Source organism: Macrotis lagotis, chromosome 5 (assembly GCF_037893015.1).
Source record: "Macrotis lagotis isolate mMagLag1 chromosome 5, bilby.v1.9.chrom.fasta, whole genome shotgun sequence".
Taxonomy (NCBI): Eukaryota; Metazoa; Chordata; class Mammalia; order Peramelemorphia; family Peramelidae; genus Macrotis; species Macrotis lagotis.
This window is the reverse complement of record NC_133662.1, coordinates 56,142,123-56,163,196: the sequence shown is the minus strand read 5'-3', so window position 1 is coordinate 56,163,196 and position 21,074 is coordinate 56,142,123. Positions and strand designations below refer to the sequence as shown.

The window sequence follows — 21,074 nt, the reverse complement described above, 5'->3', positions numbered from 1 at the left end:
GCATAGTCCCTGGCACAGTGTAAATCCTTAAAAACTTGTTGATAGAATCAAATCCCACTGTATACATGCCCCTTCTTCTTTCTATGTTCAGAAATTTGCTACCCTAAAGAGAATATTTTTTCCATAATCTCTATTGCTTTCACCTTGTTCAGGCCAATTTCATAGACATATTCAATTTCATTCCTTTCTCCAACATATTTCATACATTACTTCAAATTTCTGTGAATACCATCTCCCCTCTTTTCCTTGAGTTTGTAATCATCTCTTTTTCCCTGACAATCCATTCTTTCTAGAAACTATACTGTGACGGTAATCAGGAAGGTCCCTGATATAAGCAATTTTTTAGTGAAACTAGTCTCATCTATCAGATGAGATCACCTTTTCAACCAGAAAATAAACTGAGTGGATTCAAGCGTCAGATAGATGATTAGACTTAAAGTGACATCTGTAGGTCCCTTCTATGATTTCAGTCTCTATGAACTCAGTTTAGGGACCAGGGAAAGTGACCAGGTATCCTTAAATGGCTTGTATATGGTCGAAAAAAATAAGATAATATCAGGAAACATATACTATTGGTATAAAAGTTCACAAAAGCATTCTGTTCATTTTACTTACTGGTTGACCAGGAATTCCTGTTCCTGGAGGCCCAATGTCACCAGGGAGTCCATGAACACCTGGCAGTCCTCTTTCACCCTGTGTAATAAGAGATTTCCACTAATATATATCTCAAGGAAAACATACTTTTGCTGCCATATTTTGTCTATTTCTTTTAATGTATTGGCTTTATGATTTCCATACCTTTGGTCCTCGTGGACCAGGTGTTCCAGGAATTCCATCCAAGCCCTAAAGAATGAAGAAGCAAGTAGGTGAACACTATTTTTATATCCTTAAAGACTCAAAGATGCTAGAAAGTCAATTTCTAAAATGTCACTTTGATCATTATCCCAAGTATATGAACTTTTGCCTTTAAGGAAGGTAAGGAATAGGGAACTAAGATTTAAGCAATCTACAGATTGGAATGATTTTTCAAAAGATGGAATTCATGTTTTTAGTTTAGAATGAAAACATATCTAATAAAGCATACATCTTATTAGTAGGAATTTATGTTACTAACTCTAGAGATGTTACAAAAAGAATTATAAATTAGAGATGCTATATATAACTACTTAAAATTTATAATATACAGAATTGCCCATGTCCTCCTAGACCTTAACCTAAACTTGATATTTTTTCTGAAATGACTCTCCACATTCATTGTCTGTTGGACTTTTTGGTGAAAGCTTCAAGATTCTGCAGTATTTCTGGATATAACAGGCATAAAAGTAGCACCCTAAAAGGCTTACTTATCATCTAAAGGATGAAATAAGGTTATACACATTGACTTGTCCATAAGAACTAGAAATATATATATATATATACATATATATGTATATGTATATATATAATTATACAGTGATTTCATGAAGGGAAATATGAATTTTAAGAATCATTCTTACTGGTTCACCAGGAAGGCTTATCCCTGGAGGACCTGCTTCACCTTTTGGACCCGGAAACCCAGGAGGTCCTATAATTCCACCAGGATCTCCCTACAAAAGGTAGAAAATAATTATATAGTGATTATTTAAATAATTTTTTAAAGAAGCTAGTAGATTACATTAAGCTCCTGACTAATGTCTGTCTCTGTCTTTCTATTGCTTGTCTCTATCTTTGTTTGCTTTGCAAATCTTAAAGTTCTATAAATATCATCATCACCATCATCATCATTATTATTGTTATTTCATGTGGACATAGTGGCATTGTTATGCAAACGTTTTCAAATATGTTTAGTTGGATAATAGCTCTATAACATATTAGAAGAAATAATTTAAAAGTAACCAATCAACATTAATATCTATATACAGTATTAACATCCCCATGTAAAGATCAGTAAAAAGAGACCCAGTTCCAGATTAAATTACTTCTTATTAATGTACTGTTTTAGTAACAGAGGCAGAAATGATTATCAAATTTCACAGATCCTCAGTTCAATTTGTCTGTGGATTTTTTTATGTTATACATATTAAGGAAAGCCAGTCCTATCCAATTCTGTTTTTTCATTTTCCCAAAAGAAGACTTTCTGTATCTTTCAAATATATCAAAGTACATAATACATTAAAAAAAATTGAAACCTTACCTTTTCTCCTTTAATGCCTTGTTTTCCTGGAATACCATGTTCTCCTGGTAATCCCTTGGCAATACCAAAATAGAGGAAACAAATTAATGAAAAATAATTCTAATGCATAATTTTATTCATTCTTAATAGTAAGAATATTATGTTAATAAAAGAAATATTGAGAAATTCGATTATTTGGGGACCGTTGAGTTAGGTAAGAGAATTCTAGTGGGAGTATTTTACCCACTGGTTCAGGTGAGGCCTGGTGGAAACAGTCAATAAGTAAACTGATAAAAGAGGAAACAGAACTCAATCTCCTCTTATAGAAATTTCTGCCCAAGACAAAATGAAAACAAATGCATTGGAACATAGTCACAGCATGGACAGAGGCACAAAGGGAGACTGGTTCAAGAGGAATTGATTATAACATATAACAACAATCCTTAGGAAAGAAAAATGATAGGAATCTTTGCATCCTCTAGGTATTTCATATACTGACTTTTCTTCCTTTTTTGCTTTTATTTTTGGAAGTCTTCAACCCCTCTTAATTCTAATGCCTTCCCTCCATTAATTATTTCCTATTCATCTTATATTCATCTATATTATATATTTATTTGTGTTTTCTTCCTTCCTTTCTCTTCCCTTTTTCTCTTTTTCCTCCCTCTTTCTCTATCTCTCTCTGTGTCTTCTCTCTTTTTCCTTTCATGCTTTCTATTTCTTTTCTTGCTTAGTTTGTATTTATCTTTCATTATCTTTTTTTAAATTTTCTGCTTATTTTTCTCTTCCTTTCATCCTCCTCTTTTTTATTTTAATATAAATATTTTATTTGTTTTCCAATTACATACAATAGTAAGTTTTTCCCATCACTTTTTGTAATATTTTGAATTTTACAATTTTCCCAAAACCTCGCTTCCCCCCTCCCCAGAAAGCAGTCTGCTAGTCTTTACTTTGTTTCCATGCTTTACATTGATTAAAATTGAATGTGTTGCATTTTCCTCCTTCTTTTTCTCTGTCTCTCCTCTGGCCACCCCACTTTCCTTTTTAATCTCTTCCATTTTGCTATTTTCTAATGTTATTATCAAATTAGTGTTTTGTGTTATCAGGTGACAAAGTTAATAAAATGCTTTTCTCATGTTACATGACCAAGGTAACATGAGTCTAGATCACCATAATAAATTATGGACTATTGAGCTCCGGCTCCAGCTGGGGAAATATATCCATTACCCAAAGTTCATTCAAAACATTCATTGTTTCAACACTATTGCTAGGAAGAACAGTTTTGGGGGGATAATGAAGTAGATGGAGTGCTTTTAATATTAGAAATTGCATTTGTGCTCTGTAACAGATACTCTTCGCCTTTTCCTAATTTCACTTTCCCTAATAACCTCCCTTGATGTTCCTACTTTATTTCCTTCTCCTTCTCCCATGGCAGTATTTGGCAATTCTCACTAGATACAAGTGCCTTGAATTATTTGAAAGAAATAAGCAAGAGATATCCAGTAAATAATAGATATGCTTACAAAATAAGAGCACATGAATAATTCTGTAACTTATATAGAAAGTTTTAAGTTTATCCTTTTCAAAACTTCATCAAAACACCAAAGTAGTTAAAAAATGCAGGATGAAAAACTGTCCAATTCATGTACCATCTTCTAGAACCCAAATGGCAGATTTTACTTCTTTTGAGATCTTCAAGACAGAATCAAATGCCATTTATAAAGTATATTAGAGTTGTGGTTGCTTTCTAATATTAGTTGGATTAACTGAGGTCCTTCTTAACTGTAAATTCTGTGATTATGACTTTAATGATATTTTTGTTGTTCTAAATGATTATGTTGATGCAAGAAATATTTTAGTGCCTTTTTTGCTCATGTAAGCACTTCTTTGAGACTAAGATATAGTGGCCAGTAACCGCACCAGCATATTTTTCTTTCAATCCTGTGGCAACATTACTTAATCTTACATGATTGTTCCTTCTTCATATCCTAGAAGTCTAAAACCAACATTTAATTAATAGTAGTTCTAAAGAATTCTTAAATAAGCTAATGATATTCAAAAGGATCTTGTGTCTCAATTGGTTACTGACTCCAAGGGAGCAGGTGCAAAAACGTTTAGCAGGCGTGATGACTCATATCCTGTTCCGTCTGAAAATCATATGCTTCAGAAAATATAAAATAAAGTGGTCACATGAAAAGTTCTTAAAATTCTCTGTAACTTTTTTTTTTGTTTTTGATGGGATTATTGCAAGCTTGTTTTCAAAGCTTTTAGTACATTTTTTTTCTCATTTTGTTAAATTGGAAATACAGATATCTTCTAAGCTTACAATATTTCCTGGAGGTCCTCTGGGTCCCATAGAGCCTGCTGGTCCTTCCTGACCCTGTATAGGAAGTTGATATGTATTTTAGTCCAAAAAAGATACTGCATTTAAACATAACCTCTAATACATATAATGAGTTCAGGGGCACCTTTTGTGATTACTTCAGAATTTCTTGGTCTATAGGAATGCATGATTGTCACAGATACTACTGTCCCTTGATGGCAGTTTGGTATACATTAAACTTAGAGGGACCCTTTATAATCACTTCCATTTAAAGAGATCTATTATCTAAATCAAGGATGCTTGGGTTATATAACTTACCCACCAAAAGGGAATATTCTTTGCTAATTTCCTCTACACTCACTCAACAGCTTCTAGCAGCTGGGACACTTCTGCAAAAAAGGTTCCTACACTTAGATTTCCAGAATTTGGAAGCTAGTTAATTGATATAGACATCAAGTCATTTAAGTTTCCCTTCCTGGTAGGAAAAAAAAATCACTTTAAGGTTTGAAACTAAAGGGTTGTCCCTCTTGATTCTTTTGACTTTTAGGTATTCAGTGGCAAATACAATTTTGAAATCCTCAAAACATCAAAATTATGTTGTAGGGAAAGATATAGTGAGAATAACAAATGAGTTGAACAGTCATACCATGGAAAGCATTATAAATTCATATATATGTAGCATATATATATATATATATATACTTATATATATGTATGTAGAATGAGTGACAAACCTACATCTTTTGCTTTAAATAGAAAATGAGAACATATGTTTTTTTTCATTTTATCTCAATTATAATTTTATATACCTTAATTCCAGGATTTCCTACAAGTCCAGGGGGACCAGGATCTCCAGGTTCACCCTAAATATATTGTTAGAAAGGCCAAAAATGATTACTTAATATTCAAAACAGCATGAAGTTTGTATGAGTTTGTAGATGAGAAATGAAAAAGGGTAATAAAATTACCTTCTCTCTCCTGGTGATCCTTTTATACCAGTTTCTCCCTGTAAATAAAATAACAATAAGGTTAAATTTAAATAGAGATAAATCCTAATTGTTCAGTCTATCTGAATAGTAACCAATTGGTAGAGAGAAGATGGAATATTTTGGATGATATGATAAAGCTAATAATATTTCATGGATTAGTCACTAAATCCTTGGATAAATTAAATAAATAATATTTTTCTAATTTTCTATCTCCTTAGTAGCTACAAAGTTTTGTCTTCTGATCCAAATGCCATTTTCCCACTTCTCTCATAATCATTTTCTTTCAACAAAAATTGTTATTCTACTATATAACAACTTGCATGTTTGATATCACTCAGTCAGCATTATTATAACTCAGCTAACTAATCTCACAGAAAATTCAATTGAGTAAAAAACAACCAGGAAGAACACTTAAACTTCCATATTCTAGATATTTTGTTTTCATGTAAATATACCATATAATCATAGGATTTAGAGATGAAAGGGATCTTAAAGATCATCTTTCTCAGACCCTTCATTTTAAAGATGGTAACTGAGGACTAGAGAGGTGAAGAAATCTGGTCATAGTTACTCAACCAATAATTAATTAAAATGGAACAGGTTTTTGACAGCAAGTCTATGACTGCCAATACCAAGCCCAATGTTGGATTGATTTTATAGGACCATAATAAACAATGAAAAAATCCTAATAAATGACATCATTTATTAAGCTTCCATAGCTTTCAAAGATTAAAGTAAAAAAATTCAAAGGTCACAGGAATCAAATAAAGTTGCCATGGTCTCCCCATCAGCATTATTTATTGTATAAAACACTCTGCCATTTTTCAACTACTTCACTGTACCCCTATCAATATTTTATTCTCTTCCTTTCTTATAACACATATTTTATTGTCAAATATACTTTCCTGATACTACTGCAAGGAATGACAAAAAGAGAAGAAACTGAAAACATCTGAAAGGCAAATGGCAACTATTTAATGAATCTCCTTTTTTTCCCCTTTGTAAAAAGTTCTGCCTATAAATGTGCATAGAAAGTTGTCTGAATTATAAATATATTACAGATTAGCTTTTAGGCTTTAACTCTTTAAATGTATCTGCATAAAAGTCCTTTAGGTCAAATTGACCCCTCCTTTACAAAAAATTTATCAACAATGAATGAGTACTGTTGTTTCTGTACTAGAAGAGTTTAAGACTGGTGCATTACTGGATCTTGGGCATTTTGAGATGATAAGATGTTAGAACTGAGTTCTGTACCAATATGGGAACCTACAGAAATAGGAATAGTATCCTTAGGAAAGGAGAACTGACCTGGGTCTGAAATGGAAAAAGTCAAAACATCCATGTTATCAAGTGAATGAATGTTCCAGTAGGGGAAGGTAGGGAGCATTAATCTCAAAAAAAAAAGTCACAAAAAAAGCCAAACTCCAAACCAGAAAAACAATAGACTGAAATGCCACGCAGAATGATGTGCCAGTTAAAAAATAACATACTAGAATTAATTTTGCAAACTTTTTATATGCACAAAATGGATTAATTAATTCTTAAAATTATTTAGGATATTATGAATAGTTGACAAATTAGAATGCTGTGAGTGAGATTTATGCTGGGGACAAAACAGTCCAAACAAAAACTGAAGCTAGAACATGTGTGAAAGTAGTAGAGTCATAAAGTAGAAGAGCATTATCTTGTATTACTTTTTAATTTATTATATTGACAAACTTTAAACAAAACTGATAAAAACCAAACTGTAATCAATGAAAACACTTAAAAAATTTAATGAATGATTTACAGATTTTTGCCTATACTTTGATTATTTATCATTTGTTAAAAGAAAGAAGGGCAGTGAGTTTTAATTTTAATGATGAACAATATAATCTGTGATTTGCGGCTTCTTAACATTTTTTTTAATTTAAATGGTTGTAGTTGATTTTTAATCATTCTTTTGACTACTTTCTTTACTTTTCATCTGTATATTTCTTCCAATCTCTTTGAACTTTTCTTTCTTTTCTTTTTAAGGTTTTTGCAAGGCAAATGGGATTAAGTGGCTTGCCCAAGGCCACACAGCTGAGACCGAATTTGAACCCAGGTACTCCTGACTCCAGGGCCGGTGCTGTATCCACTGTACTACCTAGCTGCCCTCTTTGAACTTTCCATTTGCCTCATTCATTATACAATTAAATGTTTTATTATATTCATGCATCAAATTTTATTCAGCTATTTTTTGGTCATATTTTCAGCTCTACCTTCAGATCTGCCTACAGATTTTATGCTATGAATGTGAATGAATAAAATAGAATCATTAAGCACTTATTATGTGCCAAAAACTGTCTTAATGATTGGAGATACAAATGCAAAAAGCAAACAAAGCCCCTACATTCAAGGAGCTAATAAGATAACTAGAGAGAATACACACACTGGGAAGTGGTGATCAAGAAAAAAATCACTATTCCAAAAGTTATAGGAATAATAGTGGCATTAATCTGGCCATTTGTTATTCTTGACCTAAGTGGTTATTAAGACCAGAGAAGAAATGGCTAGAAATGAGGAGTAAGTGAAGGACAGTGGGGTCCAGGACCCTATAGCTAATATATTAGTGAATATTGTTCTAAAATAGGTCTTTTCTTCTTGTGATACCTTTATAGAATAAATCCAATAGTAAAGTTGATGGAATCAAATGAACAATTTTGCAATTTTTTTCATAGAATTCTGTTATTTTTTCCAATATAGCAACTAATTCCCAGCTTCATTAACATTAGCATACTTATTTTCTCAAAGATCCCCCAACAATGATGAGGTTTTTCATCTTTTAGCATCATTGCCAATTTCATATATATATATATATATGTAAAATAATACCACTGAATTGTTTTAATTTAATTTTCCTTATTGTGAGAAGTCTTTCAAATGTTTGTTGATAGCCTAAGTATATTTCAAAAACTACCTGTTCATATCTTTTGACCACTTATTCATTGGAATATTACTTAATACACAAGTTTGTTTCATTTCCTAAAGATTTTTAGATATTAAATTTTATCAGAAATATTTAATGCAAAGATCTTTCCTAGTTTGCAGGCCAATATATTCATTTACATTGTTAGAATTGCTTTGCTTTCTATTTACCACATCCTGTTATACTGCTTTTATAATTAGCTTATTAGCATCAATCCAATTCTAGACTCTGCACAGAGCTACATACAAAACTCTCCTCCATTCATACAAAATACTGAAACCAAGGATTCTCCCTGTATTGATATAATTCTTCCATTATTCTTTTTGTTTTTTAACTATGTCCAGATAGGAATATAGCTTTAAAAAGTTATCCCTCAGCTTGTTCTTTTTCTATGACATTCACATTCAGGGGATAATAATTACTTCCTGCCTACTGTATTCCCCTTTTCCTCAAGGTCATATACTTCCTTCTATTTTTATTCTGTGGGTTTTCCATATAATTCTCTGTGTCCCTCTTATAAGGTGGTATACATCAAAGAGACAATAACCTTCCTCCCCCTTACTTGTTAAAATTCTGTTACTAATTTCATTTCTTATTCTAAATTCTTGTTAATCTTATTCTGATTCTTTATCTGTTTGAGCTCCAAGTTTCATGCTTATTCTGATTTTTTTTTTTTTAGCAATTAGGTTTAAAAAAATCTTTTAAAATTAAAAATTCTTCTTTTTCTCCTAAAAATGCTCAGCCTTTCTGGATAGGCAATACTTGGGTTGATTTAATTAAATTCCTTTGTTTTCTTTTAATCACATTCTAGTTTATCTTTTTCTCTATTGACCTAAATGAGAAATCTTCTGTGATTCATACTTTCTGTTGCAGATTTGTTTTTTGCTGACTATTTATCAGCTCTTCCCTTTGTCATTGAAGTTCTGAAGCTTGATAAACTACATTTCTGGTTGAATTAAATTTTGTTGTCTTTTCTATTAGTTTTCTGAGGACTCCACTGATCAGAAGTCCACTCTTTATGTTTAGTACCTCTGGGAAATGTTTCTGATGATTTACTAAAGTAGACTTTTGTTTCTTCATTTGTGGAGGGTGGGGAGGTGAGGAGTGACACCAGTTATTGTCAGGTTGTCTACTGCAATCAATTCTCTTGCTCCATTACTTTGATTTGTAGAGATCTCAATTTTTTTTCAATTGTTCCTTATGTGGGAGAGGGGGAGAAGGTATAGTGTGATGAGAAGAACCACTATATTCCTTTTCTTTTTAAATAAGGTTTTAAACTAAATTGTTCCAAACTTTTGAATCTCAAATTTTTCCTACCTTCATTTCAGTTGATTAAAATTTTATCAAAATCTTTATGTCACATCTCCTTTCCGATGAAGTTTCCCTTGTAATAGATTTTTTAAAAAGAGCACAACAAAATGAGACAGCACAACTACATATTGACCTTTTACGTAACATTCCACTCTCAATGTTTCCCACCTTTCAAACAAAGGTGAATTTTTTATCTCTTCTTTGTAGCCAAGCATGATCATTATTCTTAACTTATCTTAATTCCATCTTTATGCCAGATATTTCTCTGAAGAATATTTCTAGAGATCCAGTTTTGCTTGGGAGAGTGTCTTATTTTCATATGAATGAATGAATAAGTGAAAGAGTATTTATTAAGCATTTTATGTGAAGCACTATGTTAACTGATGGGGGATAAAAATATATAAGCAAAGATGGCTCTGGTTTTAAGGAGTTTAAAATTCTAATTGGGGAAACAATATGCACAAATAAGTGGTAGGCAGGGAAGAACATTTTGACTTTAAGGTTGAAGGGATGTTAAATAGGATTATAAAAGAGTAGGCTGACACACCCTAGAACGAAATATTTTCCTTTCTAATATCTTTCCTTTTTTTAATTTTTACTTTGTCTCATATATTAATTTATTAAATAACAGATTTTTTTTCATTATTCATTTCTTCTATTATTCATTTTATATTTATGTGAGGCATTTTTCCCTCTGAGGATATCTTTCCTTGTCTTTTTTTCCTTCTATTTTTATGTCAAGCATTTATAGCTAATTTGAGGTGATAAGAAGCTAATGGAATTCTTAGTTTGAATGCTTTAAAATAGGTAAAGATATACATAAATGTGCAGAATCATGATTTTTCTATATGTGCTAGTTTTGATATTTATTTGTTTAGTTAAATACCAAAAATATTTAAAAATTAAATGAATGATTTTTTAAAAAGCACATATTAAGTAATTACTATGGGTTCAGGATTGTGCTAAAAGCCAGTTATATAAATTAAAAAAGCAAAAAAAAAATCCGTTCCTTCAAGGGTTTATACTCTTAGAGGTGAAAACAACATCTCAGACAATGGTAGTCATAGTGAGGTTTGGGCAGTCACAGGGAAAGTGAGTGGAATCATCAAACAATTAAAAGACATATCTTTCCAAGGAATGGTTTTATTGATTTCACTAGTGTTCCTAGAGTGACAAGGGGAGGAAGGTGAGTGAGAAAGGTAATATAAAAAATGGTGGCATAGTATTAAAATGTCTAGAGAATAACAATAGTAGGTCAAAGTAAAAAAATTCAAAGGTCACAGGAATCAAATAAAGTTGCCATGGTCTCCCCATCAGCATTATTTATTGTATAAACACTCTGCCATTTTTCAACTACTTCACTGTACCCTATCAATATTTTATTCTCTTCCTTTCTTATAACACATATTTTATTGTCAAATATACTTTCCTGATACTACTGCAAGGAATGACAAAAAGAGAAGAAACTGAAAACATCTGAAAGGCAAATGGCAACTATTTAATGAATCTCCTTTTTTTCCCCTTTGTAAAAAGTTCTGCCTATAAATGTGCATAGAAAGTTGTCTGAATTATAAATATATTACAGATTAGCTTTTAGGCTTTAACTCTTTAAATGTATCTGCATAAAAGTCCTTTAGGTCAAATTGACCCCTCCTTTACAAAAATTTATCAACAATGAATGAGTACTGTTGTTTCTGTACTAGAAGAGTTTAAGACTGGTGCATTACTGGATCTTGGGCATTTTGAGATGATAAGATGTTAGAACTGAGTTCTGTACCAATATGGGAACCTACAGAAATAGGAATAGTATCCTTAGGAAAGGAGAACTGACCTGGGTCTGAAATGGAAAAAGTCAAAACATCCATGTTATCAAGTGAATGAATGTTCCAGTAGGGGAAGGTAGGGAGCATTAATCTCAAAAAAAAAAGTCACAAAAAAAGCCAAACTCCAAACCAGAAAAACAATAGACTGAAATGCCACGCAGAATGATGTGCCAGTTAAAAAATAACATACTAGAATTAATTTTGCAAACTTTTTATATGCACAAAATGGATTAATTAATTCTTAAAATTATTTAGGATATTATGAATAGTTGACAAATTAGAATGCTGTGAGTGAGATTTATGCTGGGGACAAAACAGTCCAAACAAAAACTGAAGCTAGAACATGTGTGAAAGTAGTAGAGTCATAAAGTAGAAGAGCATTATCTTGTATTACTTTTTAATTTATTATATTGACAAACTTTAACAAAACTGATAAAAACCAAACTGTAATCAATGAAAACACTTAAAAAATTTAATGAATGATTTACAGATTTTTGCCTATACTTTGATTATTTATCATTTGTTAAAAGAAAGAAGGGCAGTGAGTTTTAATTTTAATGATGAACAATATAATCTGTGATTTGCGGCTTCTTAACATTTTTTTAATTTAAATGGTTGTAGTTGATTTTTAATCATTCTTTTGACTACTTTCTTTACTTTTCATCTGTATATTTCTTCCAATCTCTTTGAACTTTTCTTTCTTTTCTTTTTAAGGTTTTTGCAAGGCAAATGGGATTAAGTGGCTTGCCCAAGGCCACACAGCTGAGACCGAATTTGAACCCAGGTACTCCTGACTCCAGGGCCGGTGCTGTATCCACTGTACTACCTAGCTGCCCTCTTTGAACTTTCCATTTGCCTCATTCATTATACAATTAAATGTTTTATTATATTCATGCATCAAATTTTATTCAGCTATTTTTTGGTCATATTTTCAGCTCTACCTTCAGATCTGCCTACAGATTTTATGCTATGAATGTGAATGAATAAAATAGAATCATTAAGCACTTATTATGTGCCAAAAACTGTCTTAATGATTGGAGATACAAATGCAAAAAGCAAACAAAGCCCCTACATTCAAGGAGCTAATAAGATAACTAGAGAGAATACACACACTGGGAAGTGGTGATCAAGAAAAAAATCACTATTCCAAAAGTTATAGGAATAATAGTGGCATTAATCTGGCCATTTGTTATTCTTGACCTAAGTGGTTATTAAGACCAGAGAAGAAATGGCTAGAAATGAGGAGTAAGTGAAGGACAGTGGGGTCCAGGACCCTATAGCTAATATATTAGTGAATATTGTTCTAAAATAGGTCTTTTCTTCTTGTGATACCTTTATAGAATAAATCCAATAGTAAAGTTTGGAATCAAATGAACAATTTTGCAATTTTTTTCATAGAATTCTGTTATTTTTTCCAATATAGCAACTAATTCCCAGCTTCATTAACATTAGTACTTATTTTCTCAAAGATTATGAGGTTTTTCATCTTTTAGCATCATTGCCAATTTCATATATATATATATATATGTAAAATAATACCACTGAATTGTTTTAATTTAATTTTCCTTATTGTGAGAAGTCTTTCAAATGTTTGTTGATAGCCTAAGTATATTTCAAAAACTACCTGTTCATATCTTTTGACCACTTATTCATTGGAATATTACTTAATACACAAGTTTGTTTCATTTCCTAAAGATTTTAGTTTTAAGTTTATCCTTTTCAAAACTTCATCAAAACACCAAAGTAGTTAAAAAATGCAGGATGAAAAACTGTCCAATTCATGTACCATCTTCTAGAACCCAAATGGCAGATTTTACTTCTTTTGAGATCTTCAAGACAGGATCAAATGCCATTTATAAAGTATATTAGAGTTGTGGTTGCTTTCTAATATTAGTTGGATTAACTGAGGTCCTTCTTAACTGTAAATTCTGTGATTATGACTTTAATGATATTTTTGTTGTTCTAAATGATTATGTTGATGCAAGAAATATTTTAGTGCCTTTTTTGCTCATGTAAGCACTTCTTTGAGACTAAGATATAGTGGCCAGTAACTGCACCAGCATATTTTTCTTTCAATCCTGTGGCAACATTACTTAATCTTACATGATTGTTTCTTCTTCATATCCTAGAAGTCTAAAACCAACATTTAATTAATAGTAGTTCTAAAGAATTCTTAAATAAGCTAATGATATTCAAAAGGATCTTGTGTCTCAATTGGTTACTGACTCCAAGGGAGCAGGTGCAAAAACGTTTAGCAGGCGTGATGACTCATATACTGTTCCGTCTGAAAATCATATGCTTCAGAAAATATAAAATAAAGTGGTCACATGAAAAGTTCTTAAAATTCTCAGTAACTTTTTTTTTGTTTTTGATGGGATTATTGCAAGCTTGTTTTCAAAGCTTTTAGTACATTTTTTTCTCATTTTGTTAAATTGGAAATACAGATATCTTCTAAGCTTACAATATTTCCTGGAGGTCCTCTGGGTCCCATAGAGCCTGCTGGTCCTTCCTGACCCTGTATAGGAAGTTGATATGTATTTTAGTCCAAAAAAGATACTGCATTTAAACATAACCTCTAATACATATAATGAGTTCAGGGGCACCTTTTGTGATTACTTCAGAATTTCTTGGTCTATAGGAATGCATGATTGTCACAGATACTCCTGTCCCTTGATGGCAGTTTGGTATACATTAAACTTAGAGGGACCCTTTATAATCACTTCCATTTAAAGAGATCTATTATCTATATCAAGGATGCTTGGGTTATATAACTTACCCACCAAAAGGGAATATTCTTTGCTAATTTCCTCTACACTCACTCAACAGCTTCTAGCAGCTGGGACACTTCTGCAAAAAAGGTTCCTATACTTAGATTTCCAGAATTTGGAAGCTAGTTAATTGATATAGACATCAAGTCATTTAAGTTTCCCTTCCTGGTAGGAAAAAAAATCACTTTAAGGTTTGAAACTAAAGGGTTGTCCCTCTTGATTCTTTTGACTTTTAGGTATTCAGTGGCAAATACAATTTTGAAATCCTCAAAACATCAAAATTATGTTGTAGGGAAAGATATAGTGAGAATAACAAATGAGTTGAATAGTCATACCATGGAAAGCATTATAAATCCATATATATGTAGCATATATATATATATATATATATATATATATATATATATATATATATACTTATATATATGTATGTAGAATGAGTGACAAACCTACATCTTTTGCTTTAAATAGAAAATGAGAACATATGTTTTTTTTCATTTTATCTCAATTATAATTTTATATACCTTAATTCCAGGATTTCCTACAAGTCCAGGGGGACCAGGATCTCCAGGTTCACCCTAAATATATTGTTAGAAAGGCCAAAAATGATTACTTAATATTCAAAACAGCATGAAGTTTGTATGAGTTTGTAGATGAGAAATGAAAAGGGTAATAAAATTACCTTCTCTCCTGGTGATCCTTTTATACCAGTTTCTCCCTGTAAATAAAATAACAATAAGGTTAAATTTAAATAGAGATAAATCCTAATTGTTCAGTCTATCTGAATAGTAACCAATTGGTAGAGAGTAGATGGAAAATTTTGGATGATATGATAAAGCTAATAATATTTCATGGATTAGTCACTAAAATCCTTGGATAAATTAAATAAATAATATTTTTCTAATTTTCTATCTCCTTAGTAGCTACAAAGTTTTGTCTTCTGATCCAAATGCCATTTTCCCACTTCTCTCATAATCATTTTCTTTCAACAAAAATTGTTATTCTACTATATAACAACTTGCATGTTTGATATCACTCAGTCAGCATTATTATAACTCAGCTAACTAATCTCACAGAAAATTCAATTGAGTAAAAAACAACCAGGAAGAACACTTAAACTTCCATATTCTAGATATTTTGTTTTCATGTAAATATGCCATATAATCATAGGATTTAGAGATGAAAGGGATCTTAAAGATCATCTTTCTCAGACCCTTCATTTTAAAGATGGTAACTGAGGACTAGAGAGGTGAAGAAATCTGGTCATAGTTACTCAACCAATAAGTAATTAAAATGGAACAGGTCTTTGACAGCAAGTCTATGACTGCCAATACCAAGCCCAATGTTGGATTGATTTTATAGGACCATAATAAACAATGAAAAAATCCTAATAAATGACATCATTTATTAAGCTTCCATAGCTTTCAAAGATTAAAGTAAAAAAATTCAAAGGTCACAGGAATCAAATAAAGTTGCCATGGTCTCCCCATCAGCATTATTTATTGTATAAACACTCTGCCATTTTTCAACTACTTCACTGTACCCTATCAATATTTTATTCTCTTCCTTTCTTATAACACATATTTTATTGTCAAATATACTTTCCTGATACTACTGCAAGGAATGACAAAAAGAGAAGAAACTGAAAACATCTGAAAGGCAAATGGCAACTATTTAATGAATCTCCTTTTTTTCCCCTTTGTAAAAAGTTCTGCCTATAAATGTGCATAGAAAGTTGTCTGAATTATAAATATATTACAGATTAGCTTTTAGGCTTTAACTCTTTAAATGTATCTGCATAAAAGTCCTTTAGGTCAAATTGACCCCTCCTTTACAAAAATTTATCAACAATGAATGAGTACTGTTGTTTCTGTACTAGAAGAGTTTAAGACTGGTGCATTACTGGATCTTGGGCATTTTGAGATGATAAGATGTTAGAACTGAGTTCTGTACCAATATGGGAACCTACAGAAACAGGAATAGTATCCTTAGGAAAGGAGAACTGACCTGGGTCTGAAATGGAAAAAGTCAAAACATCCATGTTATCAAGTGAATGAATGTTCCAGTAGGGGAAGATAGGGAGCATTAATCTCAAAAAAAAAAAGTCACAAAAAAAGCCAAACTCCAAACCAGAAAAACAATAGACTGAAATGCCACGCAGAATGATGTGCCAGTTAAAAAATAACATACTAGAATTAATTTTGCAAACTTTTTATATGCACAAAATGGATTAATTAATTCTTAAAATTATTTAGGATATTATGAATAGTTGACAAATTAGGATGCTGTGAGTGAGATTTATGCTGGGGACAAAACAGTCCAAACAAAAACTGAAGCTAGAACATGTGTGAAAGTAGTAGAGTCATAAAGTAGAAGAGCATTATCTTGAATTACTTTTTAATTTATTATATTGACAAACTTTAACAAAACTGATAAAAACCAAACTGTAATCAATGAAAACACTTACAAAAGTTAATGAATGATTTACAGATTTTTGCCTATACTTTGATTATTTATCATTTGTTAAAAGAAAGAAGGGCAGTGAGTTTTAATTTTAATGATGAACAATATAATCTGTGATTTGCGGCTTCTTAACATTTTTTTAATTTAAATGGTTGTAGTTGATTTTTAATCATTCTTTTGACTACTTTCTTTACTTTTCATCTGTATATTTCTTCCAATCTCTTTGAACTTTTCTTTCTTTTCTTTTTAAGGTTTTTGCAAGGCAAATGGGGTTAAGTGGCTTGCCCAAGGCCACACAGCTGAGACCAAATTTGAACCCAGGTACTCCTGACTCCAGGGCCGGTGCTTTATCCACTGTACTACCTAGCTGCCCTCTTTGAACTTTCCATTTGCCTCATTCATTATACAATTAAATGTTTTATTACATTCATGCATCAAATTTTATTCAGCTATTTTTTGGTCATATTTTCAGCTCTACCTTCAGATCTGCCTACAGATTTTATGCTATGAATGTGAATGAATAAAATAGAATCATTAAGCACTTATTATGTGCCAAAAACTGTCTTAATGATTGGAGATACAAATGCAAAAAGCAAACAAAGCCCCTACATTCAAGGAGCTAATAAGATAACTAGAGAGAATACACACACTGGGAAGTGGTGATCAAGAAAAAATCACTATTCCAAAAGTTATAGGAATAATAGTGGCATTAATCTGGCAATTTGTTATTCTTGACCTAAGTGGTTATTAAGACCAGAGAAGAAATGGCTAGAAATGAGGAGTAAGTGAAGGACAGTGGGGTCCAGGACCCTATAGCTAATATATTAGTGAATATTGTTCTAAAATAGGTCTTTTCTTCTTGTGATACCTTTATAGAATAAATCCAATAGTAAAGTTGATGGAATCAAATGAACAATTTTGCAATTTTTTTCATAGAATTCTGTTATTTTTTCCAATATAGCAACTAATTCCCAGCTTCATTAACATTAGCATACTTATTTTCTCAAAGATCCCCCAACAATGATGAGGTTTTTCATCTTTTAGCATCATTGCCAATTTCATATATATATATATATGTAAAATAATACCACTGAATTGTTTTAATTTAATTTTCCTTATTGTGAGAAGTCTTTCAAATGTTTGTTGATAGCCTAAGTATATTTCAAAAACTACCTGTTCATATCTTTTGACCACTTATTCATTGGAATATTACTTAATACACAAGTTTGTTTCATTTCCTAAAGATTTTAGATATTAAATTTTATCAGAAATATTTAATGCAAAGATCTTTCCTAGTTTGCAGGCCAATATATTCATTTACATTGTTAGAATTGCTTTGCTTTCTATTTACCACATCCTGTTATACTGCTTTTATAATTAGCTTATTAGCATCAATCCAATTCTAGACTCTGCACAGAGCTACATACAAAACTCTCCTCCATTCATACAAAATACTGAAACCAAGGATTCTCCCTGTATTGATATAATTCTTCCATTATTCTTTTTGTTTTTTAACTATGTCCAGATAGGAATATAGCTTTAAAAGTTATCCTCAGCTTGTTCTTTTTCTATGACATTCACATTCAGGGGATAATAATTACTTCCTGCCTACTGTATTCCCTTTTCCTCAAGGTCATATACTTCCTTCTATTTTTATTCTGTGGGTTTTCCATATAATTCTCTCAGTGTCCCTCTTATAAGGTGGTATACATCAAAGAGACAATAACCTTCCTCCCCCTTACTTGTTAAAATTCTGTTACTAATTTCATTTCTTATTCTAAATTCTTGTTAATCTTATTCTGATTCTTTATCTGTTTGAGCTCCAAGTTTCATGCTTATTCTGATTTTTTTTTTTAGCAATTAGGTTTAAAAAAATCTTTTAAAATTAAAAATTCTTCTTTTTCTCCTAAAAATGCTCAGCCTTTCTGGATAGGCAATACTTGGGTTGATTTAATTAAATTCCTTTGTTTTCTTTTAATCACATTCTAGTTTATCTTTTTCTCTATTGACCTAAATGAGAAATCTTCTGTGATTCATACTTTCTGTTGCAGATTTGTTTTTTGCTGACTATTTATCAGCTCTTCCCTTTGTCATTGAAGTTCTGAAGCTTGATAACTACATTTCTGGTTGAATTAAATTTTGTTGTCTTTTCTATTAGTTTTCTGAGGACTCCACTGATCAGAAGTCCACTCTTTATGTTTAGTACCTCTGGGAAATGTTTCTGATGATTTACTAAAGTAGACTTTTGTTTCTTCATTTGTGGAGGGTGGGGAGGTGAGGAGTGACACCAGTTATTGTCAGGTTGTCTACTGCAATCCATTCTCTTGCTCCATTACTTTGATTTGTAGAGATCTCAATTTTTTTTCAATTGTTCCTTATGTGGGAGAGGGGGAGAAGGTATAGTGTGATGAGAAGAACCACTATATTCCTTTTCTTTTTAAATAAGGTTTTAAACTAAATTGTTCCAAACTTTTGAATCTCAAATTTTTCCTACCTTCATTTCAGTTGATTAAAATTTTATCAAAATCTTTATGTCACATCTCCTTTCCGATGAAGTTTCCCTTGTAATAGATTTTTAAAAAGAGCACAACAAAATGAGACAGCACAACTACATATGACCTTTTACGTAACATTCCACTCTCAATGTTTCCCACCTTTCAAACAAAGGTGAATTTTTTATCTCTTCTTTGTAGCCAAGCATGATCATTATTCTTAACTTATCTTAATTCCATCTTTATGCCAGATATTTCTCTGAAGAATATTTCTAGAGATCCAGTTTTGCTTGGGAGAGTGTCTTATTTTCATATGAATGAATGAATAAGTGAAAGAGTATTTATTAAGCATTTTATGTGAAGCACTATGTTAACTGATGGGGGATAAAAATATATAAGCAAAGATGGCTCTGGTTTTAAGGAGTTTAAAATTCTAATTGGGGAAACAATATGCACAAATAAGTGGTAGGCAGGGAAGAACATTTTGACTTTAAGGTTGAAGGGATGTTAAATAGGATTATAAAAGAGTAGGCTGACACACCCTAGAACGAAATATTTTCCTTTCTAATATCTTTCCTTTTTTTAATTTTTACTTTGTCTCATATATTAATTTATTAAATAACAGATTTTTTTCATTATTCATTTCTTCTATTATTCATTTTATATTTATGTGAGGCATTTTTCCCTCTGAGGATATCTTTCCTTGTCTTTTTTTCCTTCTATTTTTATGTCAAGCATTTATAGCTAATTTGAGGTGATAAGAAGCTAATGGAATTCTTAGTTTGAATGCTTTAAAATAGGTAAAGATATACATAAATGTGCAGAATCATGATTTTTCTATATGTGCTAGTTTTGATATTTATTTGTTTAGTTAAATACCAAAAATATTTAAAAATTAAATGAATGATTTTTTAAAAAGCACATATTAAGTAATTACTATGGGTTCAGGATTGTGCTAAAAGCCAGTTATATAAATTAAAAAAGCAAAAAAAAAATCCGTTCCTTCAAGGGTTTATACTCTTAGAGGTGAAAACAACATCTCAGACAATGGTAGTCATAGTGAGGTTTGGGCAGTCACAGGGAAAGTGAGTGGAATCATCAAACAATTAAAAGACATATCTTTCCAAGGAATGGTTTTATTGATTTCACTAGTGTTCCTAGAGTGACAAGGGGAGGAAGGTGAGTGAGAAAGGTAATATAAAAATGGTGGCATAGTATTAAAATGTCTAGAGAATAACAATAGTAGGTCTGGATGGGACTTTAAGCAATCGGAAACCCAGAGTGGAATCTGGAGTGACAGATTGTAGGTTAAAGGTTGAGGTCAAGAGATATGATATGGAAAGAAGATGGCCAGAGGGAATATATCTTGTATCTGGGAGTCTACAGAAGTCTTTCAGTAACCCTGACTTTCTCTCTGGTATGCCCTGGCTATTAGGAGCACACGATGTAATTTTCTTTTCTTCTCTGACTCCCCTTTTGGGGGACAAGCACGAAGTCTTTTGATGGATGATGGGTTATAGTGGGTTTAAACTGGAGGTAGGTTTGAAATCTCAATGGAATTATCTAGGCAGTATTGTGGCATTTTATCAATTATACTGACTCTCTGTATCTATGGCAACACTCTATTCCTGAGTGTGCAGCAATTCATTCAGATATTCATCCATCAACAATATTTATTTTATTTATGTTGCCCCATTTTCACATATGGTCCAGCAACAGCTCTCAGCTAACATGACTTTCTCAGTCTTCTTTTGTTTTTTTCTTCAGTTGTAATTGTATTTAAAAATATGAATTGAGAAGAAAAAT

At 31.5% G+C, this 21,074-nt stretch overlaps 1 protein-coding gene across 1 annotated transcript in view; it reads right to left on the bottom strand.

The window, feature by feature from the left end:
* Positions 1-21,074, bottom strand: part of COL19A1 (collagen type XIX alpha 1 chain) — a 407,957-nt gene that overhangs the window by 76,031 nt on the left and 310,852 nt on the right. The window contains exons 20-26 of the mRNA XM_074237299.1: positions 14,996-15,031; positions 14,838-14,891; positions 14,007-14,060; positions 2,174-2,227; positions 1,497-1,586; positions 799-843; positions 616-693 (exon numbers count right to left, since the gene is read on the bottom strand). Of these exons, the coding sequence (XP_074093400.1) occupies positions 616-693; positions 799-843; positions 1,497-1,586; positions 2,174-2,227; positions 14,007-14,060; positions 14,838-14,891; positions 14,996-15,031 (411 nt within the window). The remainder of the gene's footprint in view (positions 1-615; positions 694-798; positions 844-1,496; positions 1,587-2,173; positions 2,228-14,006; positions 14,061-14,837; positions 14,892-14,995; positions 15,032-21,074) is intronic.